Source organism: Carassius gibelio, chromosome B5 (genome assembly GCF_023724105.1).
Source record: "Carassius gibelio isolate Cgi1373 ecotype wild population from Czech Republic chromosome B5, carGib1.2-hapl.c, whole genome shotgun sequence".
NCBI lineage: Eukaryota > Metazoa > Chordata > Actinopteri > Cypriniformes > Cyprinidae > Carassius > Carassius gibelio.
Window position 1 is genome coordinate 4,998,850 of NC_068400.1, and position 12,024 is coordinate 5,010,873.

At 36.2% G+C, this 12,024-nt stretch overlaps 1 protein-coding gene across 2 annotated transcripts in view; it reads right to left on the bottom strand.

Annotated features, from left to right (window-relative positions):
* LOC127958702 (ubiquinone biosynthesis protein COQ4 homolog, mitochondrial) overlaps positions 1–9,551 on the bottom strand; it is a 40,452-nt gene extending 30,901 nt beyond the window's left edge. Inside the window, exons 1-7 of one of the 2 annotated variants that reach the window (XM_052557675.1) lie at positions 9,404–9,551; positions 8,521–8,667; positions 7,985–8,081; positions 7,778–7,880; positions 7,568–7,697; positions 7,044–7,137; positions 6,070–6,310 (exon numbers count right to left, since the gene is read on the bottom strand). In XM_052557675.1, coding sequence (XP_052413635.1) covers positions 6,118–6,310; positions 7,044–7,137; positions 7,568–7,697; positions 7,778–7,880; positions 7,985–8,081; positions 8,521–8,667; positions 9,404–9,467 — 828 coding nt within the window. In that variant the 5' untranslated portion in view covers positions 9,468–9,551 and the 3' untranslated portion in view covers positions 6,070–6,117. Of the gene's footprint in view, positions 1–6,069; positions 6,311–7,043; positions 7,138–7,567; positions 7,698–7,777; positions 7,881–7,984; positions 8,082–8,520; positions 8,668–9,403 lie in introns of those variants that run through there. The other variant, XM_052557674.1, reaches the window with a different exon arrangement.
* Positions 9,552–12,024: the final 2,473 nt, after the last annotated feature.

Below are 12,024 nucleotides of genomic sequence, written 5' to 3' on the forward strand. Positions count from 1 at the left end.
ATACAATCAAACCTACATTTATTCAGACACCTTCAACATTTCTCACATTATTACAGTTTTGCTATACAGGTCTTTCTAAAAAAAATTGCATATTGTGAAAAAGTTCAATATTTTCCATAATGTAATGATAAAAATTAAACTTTCATATATTTTAGTTTCATTGCACACCAACTGAAATATTTCAGGTCTTTTATTGTTTTAATATTGATGATTTTGGCATACAACTCATGAAAACTAAAAATTTATTTCTCAAAAAATTAGCATATCATGAAAAGGTTCTCTAAACGAGCTATTAACCTAATCATCTGAATCAACTAATTAACTCTAAACACCTGCAAAAGATTCCTGAGGCTTTTAAAAACTCCCAGTCTGGTTCATTACTCAAAACCGCAATCATGGGTAAGACTGCCGACCTGACTGCTGTCCAGAAGGCCATCATTGACACCCTCAAGCGAGAGGGTAAGACACAGAAAGAAATTTCTGAACGAATAGGCTGTTTCCAGAGTGCTTTATCAAGGCACCTCAGTGGGAAGTCTGTGGGAAGGAAAAAGTGTGGCAAAAAATGCTACACAACGAGAAGAGGTGACCGGACCCTGAGGAAGATTGTGGAGAAGGACCGATTCCAGACCTTGGGGGACCTGCGGAAGCAGTGGACTGAGTCTAGAGTAGAAACGTCCAGAGCCACCGTGCACAGGCGTGTGCAGGAAATGGGCTACAGAGAAGCAGCACTGGACTGTTGCTCGGTGGTCCAAAGTACTTTTTTCGGATGAAAGCAAATTTTGCATGTCATTCGGAAATCAAGGTGCCAGAGTTTGGAGGAAGACAGGGGAGAAGGAAATGCCAAAATGCCTGAAGTCCAGTGTCAAGTACCCACAGTCAGTGATGGTCTGGGGTGCCATGTCAGCTGCTGGTGTTGGTCCACTGTGTTTTATCAAGGGCAGGGTCAATGCAGCTAGCTATCAGGAGATTTTGGAGTACTTCATGCTTCCATCTGCCGAAAAGCTTTATGGAGATGAAGATTTCGTTTTTCAGCACAACCTGGCACCTGATCACAGTGCCAAAACCACTGGTAAATGGTTTACTGACCATGGTATTACTGTTCTCAATTGGCCTGCCAACTGTCCTGACCTGAACCCCATAGAGAATCTGTGGGATATTGTGAAGAGAAAGTTGAGAGACGCAAGACCCAACACTCTGGATGAGCTTAAGGCCGCTATCGAACCATCCTGGGCCTCCATAACACCTCAGCAGTGCCACAGGCTGATTGCCTCCATTCCACGCCGCATTGAAGCAGTCATTTCTGCAAAAGGATTCCAGACCAAGTATTGAGTGCATAACTGAACATAATTATTTGAATGTTGACTTTTTTGTATGAAAAACACTTTTCTTTTACTGGTCGGATGAAATATGCAAATTTTTTGAGATTTTGGGTTTTCATGAGCTGTATGCCAAAATCATCAGTATTAAAACAATAAAAGACCTGAAATATTTCAGTTGGTGTGCAATGAATCTAAAATATATGAAAGTTTAATTTTTATCATTACATTATGGAAAATAATGAACTTTTTCACAATATGCTAATTTTTTGAGAAGGACCTGTATATATCAAAAATTATATCTGGTGTCTGAATAATTTTTGGTTTTACTGTTAAAACTACAAAGTAATGCAGTCAAGAGCAGTGAGTGATTTTCATTTTCATTTTCTTGGATTAACATTACAGCAGCCAGTAGCTAAATTAGGCGCGGTCACTTTAAGAGACGATGATATATATATAATAATACACATCCCATTTTTTTCCTCAACTGTTAATTTTCACTTAAGAAATAACTGACAGTTTTTTCGAGCATAATTTCCAAGGTGGATATTTTGACATATTTTGTATGTATTTGTCGGCACAAGAGCAAAAATAAGCAAATTTGATCTTCAAGTGTTTTGAGACGCCTTTCTCTGCGTGAGCCCTGAACACCAGAACATCGCGAGTACTGAATTGGGCTCTTTCACATCTTTTTGTTTGTTCAAACTGTGATTTGTATTTGTTCATTCAGGTGCAGAAGGGACTTCGAGAAGAGATTCGCAGAAGAGAGCTCGGTTCACAGCATGTGAGTAACCGGCTACTCTGTTCAGCTTTTCCACGTCTTGTGTTTGGATGCTTAAATGTTTAAATCGACAAGCGGAAAGGCTTAAAAACACGTGAAAAAGATCAGCTTTCATGACGATGCGCAGCAGTGGCCCGTCAACTGTCCTGAGCATCTTTTTAGGCTGGCCTCAGCCAGTCGGTTATATAAAATATCAAGGTGAAAGTCATCATAGCTTGCTAGACCCAGCTCCCAACCCAACTTTGAGAATAGATTAACGGCGATATTTTTTTTATCGCCCGATAAGAGTCTCGCGTTAACGCAGCACGTTAACGCCGACAACGGCCCACCACTAGTTTTAAGTAAATTCTTGAAGATGGATAAGGACTCAGCTGCTTGGATTGAGTTGGGCAGGTAATTCCACCAGGAGAGAACATTTAATTTTAAAGTCCGGAAAAGTGACTTTTTGCTTCTTTGGGATGGCACAGTTAAGAAACGTTCTCTTGCAGAATGCAAGCTAGAGGGCACATAAGACTGAAGTAATACATTTAGGTAAATGGGTTCAGAGCAAGTGGTGGTTTTGTAGGCAAACATCAATGCCTTGAATTATACAGTGGTACAGTGTACCTCTTGCCTCATTACGCTTTATACAGGTATCAGGAATATTATTATTAAACTTGTGCAGCATAACTGTTAATGTTCACATCAGCCATTTATATTGTATGAGTTTCAAACTACTATTGTCTGTATCTGAGCCTTCTTGCATGCCTTATTCCAATCCTCTAGAGATATTTCATCATTTATATCTTCTTTCAATAATCTTAGTTTGCATTCTGAGGATTCATTAGACCCTGATACAAACAATTCATTCAAAGAAGAAATTGAACCTTTATCATAGTAGTGACCTATAATTGTGGCCTCTAATGGGGATATGACTGGAATATCTACTAAATGATTTTGAAATGAAGATATAAAGCTTCTAAGTTGTAGATATTTAAAAAAAAAAAAAAAAAAAGGTATTTGAAAGGACATAAATACTTTTCGGCCCATATCTGAAACCCTGGATCACATTACCCCAAATAGGACTGAAATGTGAACAAGAGGGGTTAATGTTCAAATATTTACAAGAATCAAACCAAATATTAATCATGTTCAGTAGCCTACAATAGGGTTGTCTGTGTGTGTGTGTGTGTGTGTTTTGGGTATTTGAGTCCTCTCTGATCCAATGATATATATAATAAAGGTAGACAGAGCCTGGGATGTTTATTTTAGAGCTGTAATCGGGCCTTAAAAGTTAGGCCCGACAGGTTTCGGCCCGAGCCCCACAAGTACATTTTGATTGACAGCTTTTTTAAAGCCCGAACCGTTTACAGCCCGACATTATTCAAATGTGCGCACGCACACAGCTCTTTTGCCTTTTGTCAACAATGAGTAATTTAGTCATGTTTTAACATAATTTACTCATAACTAACGTAGACTAGACCACTTGGAAGTTGGAATAAAGAAATAAAATAAGTCCTCTGTGACATCGTAACATCTCAGCATTCTAGACATATGGGCTCATTTAACCTATAAATAGACCAACGCACCAATAAAAACGAGTAATTTAAAAAAAAAATTAAGATAAATTGTAAATTAAGATGGGTATTTGGCAATAACGAAATTAAGATAAAGGCTCCGCTGGATTTGCTTTATTTTATAAAAGAATAATGCCAACATTAGCGTAAATACTCTGTCAACATTATGAATTTAAGACTCAATGAATATTTAGTTATCATTTGAAAAACCTTTACTCACACAGATTAGGCTAGGTCTACATGTTTTCGTGGAGGAAAATGATTTAATCCACTGTAGATGTCTTCAGCGCGTTCCTGCGCTCACTGATGGTTCGTCATTATTCACTCATTATTCTCATTATAGACATGGTCAAAACTTTTCCACACCTCGCTCAGAGTTTGCTTTAGTTGCTGGTTCCTGTGCAACCAAAACGTAATCACCAGAGGCAAGCCTCCATTACACCTGCTCAGCATTCATTTTCGCATCTTTCTCGCGCTAATCGAAACACATCACATGACCGCTCGTTTACCTCGCAAACCGGAGCGCAAGCCCGAGCCCGGCCCGAGCCCGCATAAGATGATATAAATTAAGCCCGAACCCGACCGAATCCGTCGGGTCCCGTCGGGTTCGGGCAAAGATCTTCAGCTCTAGTTTATTTTGCCAAGTAAAGTTGGTAATCAATTTAATTATAATAAACAAATATGAGGGGGGGGGGGGGGGTATTTTGGAACAAAATAGAGACATTTTGGGAGTATATTAATTTTTAGGATATTTATCCTGCCAATCATTTAGATAGGTAAAGATGTCCAGCGTCCTATAGCTGAGGCAGTTGTTTCCAAAATTGGGTCATTATTTATCTTAGCAATCTTTTTCACCTCATGAACAATTTTTATACCCACAAATGTAAAATTATCTGCTGAATCGAAGATAGAAGCATAATCTTGGTTATTTTCTCTATGATTCATTCACATTATAGATGATTTGGAGTGATCAACTTTATATCCAGATATTTTTTCTAAAAGTTTCAATGAGAACCAGGAGTGCGGGGACATAGTTGCTCTAGATGCCTCTCTTGGATTCCACAAATATCATTATGGGCCTTCACTGCTATGGCAAATGGTTCTATTGCAAGGATAAATAATAAAGGTGAAAGAGGACTCCCTTGTGGGCAACTCATGGAGATACTAAAAGATTTAGAGACCATTATTGGTAAATACTTCTGCGGTGTGCCCAGTACAAAGTAATCTATAACCCATTTACAAAATGTATCTCCAAAGCCAAAACATGTGAGCACCTTAAACAGTGCCATTTGACGTGGTCAAATGCCTTCTCTGCATCAAGAGAAAGTAAAGCCTTGTGTTTTGTCCCTCTCTGGCTATGTAAAATGTTGAGCACTCATCTGATAATGAAATGAACATTTGATAATGTCTTCCTTGAATAAATCCATTGTGGTCCTCTCCCACCTCCCTCATGGATGTAGGGAGAAGGCCATTCCTGAAAGACTCCTGGAACATCATCGCCTGTAAAACTTCTCTTAATCTTTAAAAATGCACAACCAGGTTTTTGGCCTCCTGGGAAACAACAATTTGCACATGCAACATAATGATTACACTTGGTATTCAGACTTTAAATAAGTTAAACATAAAATATATATTATAATATAATATAATATAATATATATATACACACACTTAAATAAGATAAATGAACTGCCTCTTTTGCAGGGACTTTGCGATTCAAACACCTATGTCCCCAAGAAGGTAGCAAAGGACAATATTCACTGTCTTCTGGTTCATCAGAGAACAGACTTTGCTCAGCAGCAGCAAATTCGCAATGGATACAAATAAATGTTTTATATTATGAAAAAAAATATTTATTGTTATATTATGCATCTTTATGTTTATTGTTATCTGAATTCAGACTACTGCATGGTTTCCACTTTGACTGTTAACTGTATCAATATTAACTTGTTTTAAAGGAAATATCTGATCACAGATATCTAATCAAACTGACTGATCATTATTTTGAGATATTTTATTATAAACATTAAAATTACAAAATATAATATCTGTGGAAATAGTACCAATTTTTCTATAGGTACTTTTGTCATCACTTCCACATATTACAGACTATATAATGTCTATTATTATTATTATTATTATTATTATTATTAAAACTTTTAAAATAAAAAATAAAAATAAGGATGTCAAAATTTTTGTGTTTATAGGAATAAGATGTTTATAGAAATTAATAGATGTTTACAAAATGTTTCAAATTAAATGTTCTTCATCTTCTTTCTGAATAACCTAATTACTTCACTATTCATGCCATAGTATTTTTACATTGTTACATGACATTTTTTTGTTTTGTTTTTTAGGAATCATTTCCTGTCATAGGAGGAAGAAGAAAAAGGTGATCTTTGTTGCCCACAGAATGTTGATTTTCCACAAGCTAAAATTTTAATCAGTTAGACAGATGAGCGTACTACGAGTTTGAATATGTATTCTTGATGGATGAGATCAGATTGACAGGTGGTGGCTCAATGTTCAGCTCATGTCTCAATTTATCAAGGTTCTGCTCCCAGCGCCGTTCATAGTACATGCTCAGAACACATCGGGCACGACCACCATTGTGCAGAGCCCATGGTCCCAGAGACTGAACCAGCAACTGTAGACGACTGATATCAACAAAGAGAGACACATCAAATTGTATTTATTAACCCATACTTTAATAAATTAATATGATGAACACATGATTTTGACAATTTAATGGAATCTGAGTGCGCCTTTAAAGTTGTGCAAATGAAGTTCTCAGCAATGCATATTACTAATTAAAAATTAAGTTTTGATATATTTACAGCAGGAAATTTACAAAATATGATTTTTGCCATAAATAAAAAATCTATAATTTTGATCCATAAAATGTTTTTTGGGGCTATATTACAAAAAATATTCCCCAGCGACTTAAGACTGGTTTTGTGGTCCAGGGTCACATATGTTTGTTTTATGGCAAATTAATCAAATATACTAGAAATTACATAACTTGACTATCATTCTGTCAGTTACCACAGACAATAATGTTGCCTTACGAAAATGTTAATTGCTTGGACAGTATGAACTTACAGTCAAAGTCTAAGGGGCAAGACATTCTATAGATTTAAATACGTTCTATAGATTTAAAATATGCAAAGCTTGTATTTTTGTTGAAGCATTTATATTCATCCTTCCATATTAAATTGTGTTATTAAGCTCTGAAGTAATCTTTTAAAACATGGTGTCAGAGTTTCCAATGTAAGATTATTACTATATATATATTTTTATGCTTGTTTGTTAAAAAATGATAGACCATTTCAAAAGTAAACTGACATCATGTTGCTGTACACAGACAGATAGTCTATCCTGTTAACTCACCTGACAGACAGACGGAGGGGTCCAAGCATTGCACCCAGAAAACACATGGGCAGACCAGTCTGTGCAGCTTCAAACAATTTCACTACAACCTCACCTGTGGGTAAGAGATGAGATGAGAAATGCATGCTATAATGTATTTCTTATATTATGTACCCCCCCCCCCCCCAACAAAAACCCCCCAACAACACTAAAAAAGTAACCCTGGAGATCTACCTTACTGCAGAGTTCTGTTCCAACCCTGATCTAACACACCTGTATGTAATGATCAAGTGATCCTTCAGATCCTTAGTTTGTTCAGTTGTGTTTGATCAGGGTTGCAGCTGAACTTTGCAGGATGGCAGATCTTCAGGAACAGGTTTGATCTAGGGGGCTCAATGTACTTCAGTGGCAAAATAGCCCTGATGCATCACATTTACACTGAACCAAAAGCTTTTGAGGGAGAGCTATCTAGGCATACACACAAAAAGTGGAAATTATACACACCTGAAAAGTAGACCTAATTTGTTATTGTATCAAATGCTCACCTAGCATATTGGTGGGCATATTAAGCAAGGTATGCAAGAGGTCATGGACCTCACGATATCGTTGCATGACATACGCTAGCTCCTCATCGTCTACAAATTTTACATCAGCTCTTGAGTCAGGGGTGACTCTCTGAAAAAAAGATTACAATGGTTAATTTGACCTATTGTTAAATGTTAAATGATAATTTCAGTGTTTTTCATTTGTCTTACATTTTCTTCTAGGAAATGGAGATACTCTCTTCCTAAAGTCCCATCTGGCAAAGCAGACATTCGAGTGAGGTCTAAAGTAGACAGACGGATTCTTGGACGCTCTCTAGAGACATAATTTGAACATAAAGGCAGTAGCAAAGTTTGGATAATGAATGAAGGAGCCATAAACAGTATTAACAGTAGTCAGAGTAAACAACTGAGACATACTTGAGAATAGTGCAACCCTCTGGGTCATTTCTCATCCGATTCCTTAACTTGATCAGGGCCTGGTGCCCTGTGGTTTCCCCAAGCACCGCAACCATATCTGTTTTGGTAAAACATGATAGCATACATGAAAGTTTTGAATCATTGGGATTACTGACAGAATTCCTGCTCATACGATTTAGAAAATATTATCCCATAATAAAGCTGTCTCCATATTTTATCAAGTTTAAATCCATTCCACATAATTCTGAAGGTTTGGTTAAATTTTGGATGAAGAGTCCAGGAACCAAGAAAATTTATGTTATAGTAGAAAGTTGGAACACATTCTGGCCTGTGTTATTTAATGAAACCTAATTAGAGTTTTTATTCATTAAATATTTTTCAGCAAAACAATTATGGACTTTCCATTGAGACTGAAAAAGAAACTAACAGCTGTTATTTAAAGATCATTTCTTCAGGAAGTGCAATCATAAATAGAGTGATTTCATGCATACTATTAAGGGCAAACATAATGAATGACTATTAAATAACAGTCTCACCATGTCTGTAGGGGTTCTTCAGAGCAACGACACCAGAACCTAAAGCCAAAACAGCCTTCTGAACAGAACTTGTTGGGATATGACTTGGATACAACCTTCCATCATACTGCTTTGAATCTGAGCTTGTGTGCTGCTGTCCGGTGAGTACTGAATGCATGAGAGAGAGTGATAGATCTTGAGGTTCAAATCCTGAGACACAGCAATCACAGTTAAAAGATTCAACTTCTCTAAATTCATAGTACTGTGATTAACTATCACTCCTGCAACCTTACTCATTGTGTCATGAGGCTTAAATTTAATTTACTACAAAATGTAGTAAGAAACCACCTTGCTGTTGAAGGTACCTTAGAGTACGTTAGACTGTAATATATAAATTATAGGCTATCATATTTCAGACAAAAAAAAAAAAAAACATTTATATTTTGTATAAAGAAAATTAAGTCCGTTTTAAGACCATTATAATTACTTTTTTACATAGTGAAATTATTATAATTATAATACACAGTTAGCATATCCGCCGAATGTAATTACTGTACTAAATAATGAACTGTTATTTAACGAGCTGGAATGTGGTCGTAAGAGTTACATGCTGTAATTAAAATGAATTATTTGGTGCTGTCAGCAGCTGATAATCGGTGAAATGTCCATTAAAGCTGTCGTTTGACATGCAATATTAAGCAACCCCTAGCATATTCTGTAGTTGTAGTACGTTGTGCTAGATGACAGATCAACATAAACGCTTTCACAGTTACATTACTGGTTAGCTAATAAGCTACTAGCAAGGTCATACATTTTTTGCTGTCAAATCCGCGTATACTATGCAATTGAGCATATTACCTATGGAACTATTTAAACTCTAAAAAAAAAAAACATGTAAAAATACCTCCATATGAACGTCGACAATAATATCCGCGAGAGGTTTTTAAAAAACTAGACAGACCACGCATAATGGAATTACAGGGGACTGCACGTGGGGTAGATGACACAGCATGTATGGCAAGCCGTTTAACGTTTAGCCTAACCGTGCGTTCACATCGCCGCCGGCGAGGGGGAGGATAAATTAACCATGGTTTTACTACAAATAAAACCAAAAAAACATGGTTACTATAGTTAAACCATGGTAACCACAAAATAACCATGGTTTTGCTATATTAACCATAGTTTAACCATGGTATTTGTAGTAAATCTGTAGTTATACAAATGGTGGTCAACACACCAAAAAACCATGGGTTACTACAGTTTTACTATAATAAAACCATGGTTATTTTTCGTAAGGGGTGGTTAGTGTGCACACCTTGCATTATGTCAGAACCTGTCCCATTAAGTTTGAATACCGGGGGAAGCATGTATATGATTATAATAAATATTTGAAAGTTGTTTTTGTTGTTATGTTCTTATAATCTGTTGTAACATCTCTCTGACAACTGAATTATCTCATTGTGAATTTGTTATTTTTGTCATGAAAAAATAAACATTAATAAAAGACATCAAGCCACAACTGGCATTTGCTACATATTATAAAGATTTTTATTTAAATATATTAATTGTTCTGCTGCATTTACTCCACTTTTATACTTTGCTGGAGTTAGGTTAAGACAAATGTGTGATTGTGTGTGTTTTTTTTTGCCCAACCTTGTTGATCAAAAGCAGATCCAGGTTTTGAAACACTTGTGAAACGCTCCGGTGCTGTGAATCAACCTTAGTCATGTGACATGGGTGTTTAAAATCACACTTCGGAGCAGTGTTTCAAAACGTCTACGCTTCAGGATCTTGACAGTTTCACGTCAGCCATCCCTAGGATAAGTTAACCTCATCAAATATTTTAAATGTGAAAGTAACAAGTTGATCGATGGAAAGAACTTAACAATTTTCCTTCCAGTGATTTTGAGTTGTTTAGTGTCACGATTACTTTTAATTTATTTATTTAGCTATATATTTAAGCTTATTGGGATATATACAATTCTGATTCTCAAATCTAACTGGAGAAGAGGCTTTCTAACAGTTTTGTTGATATTTCAGTAGTATTAGTACAGGTACTTGTCTATGTTCTCCTTACACTGTGTCCGAACTACATGCAACACAACACCGCAAAACGTGGTAAGGAGTATCTTTTCTATATTAATCAAAAAAATTAATAAATTAAATTAAAAAGTTGTCCTAACCAGTCACAACGACGACACACGAAATGTATTTTTCCACGCCATCGCAGCTGGAGCAACAACATACAAACTATGACAGAGATAATCTCAGATACTGATTATGTGCTTTATACATTTTTTTTGATGTGCCTTATTTATATCTATTTTTCACGCTTAAGTAAATTATTAGCAGTGTTCTTGTGAGTAATTCTCAAAGGGCTTGATAAATACAGCTCCAGAACCTCCAGCCACAAAAACATAGTTTTTTTTTTTTTTTTTGCCCTCAACAAAAATTCCAATAGTCCATTGTGATTTCTTATTCGCCCCCATGGCCAGTAAACATGACATTAACTTAATTCAAACTGTGAGCATTTGAACTGGCACATTTAGCACATCTTGCACTAATTTACACTAATAACAACTTCAACTATGAATGCCTACAATGCCCCACTTTCACACTTCCCCAAAAATTCCTTGTGCATGTACACCCACAGTACTTTGCATTGAAAGGTTAGTTCGTCCAAAAAATTAAATTATGCCATAAATTCCTCACCCTGAAGTCATCGTAAGTATATATGACTTTCTTCTTTCAGGTGAATTCAGTTGGAGTTATTTTAAAAATGGTCTTTCAAGATGTTTGATGCAACTCCGCGGGAGTTGGAGTTACCTGGATGACTTCAATGGGAGTATTTTATGGACTAATTTTCATTTTTGGGTGAACTAGCCCTTTAAAGATGATTCTGATTTTGAAACAACTACAAATCATTTGCACTTAGAAGATATAAGCATTTAAAACATACATTCTCTCACTTTCACCAATATGAATCAATGATTTTGATGAAAGTACACTGCACTTCAGCTTCTCATCTGTTTTTTTTGTCCGGTCAAATGTTGTCTAGAATCCAAAGTGTCACACCCCCTACACTATAAATAGCTGCTGAAACTTTTGCTGAAATCAGTCACTTATTTATGCAATTTGTATTTTATGTATAGTGAATGGCACACAGTGCACTACATAGGGGATAGGGAACGATGTAGACAGTGTAAATATTCTTTCAATTGTGGCAAATTAAGTGGTTTCACAATGTCACTCAAACTGCAATAGCACACACAGTCTTCTCCGGTCCTGAAACATAATAGTATGGAGTGGATCATCAGTGCAGACCACAAAATGTAAACCTATTTGAACTCTACACGGAATGCATTCATATCAATATGGATGATAGAGGAGAAATTATTTGACGAACTCTGTTAAACACAGAGAGGTGCCTGGGAGCATAAATAGCACCCATAAATCACTGATAATAGAAAATGTAAATTGTTAAAATGTTAAGCTGGCTTGCCATATTGTCGTTATCTATGCTGA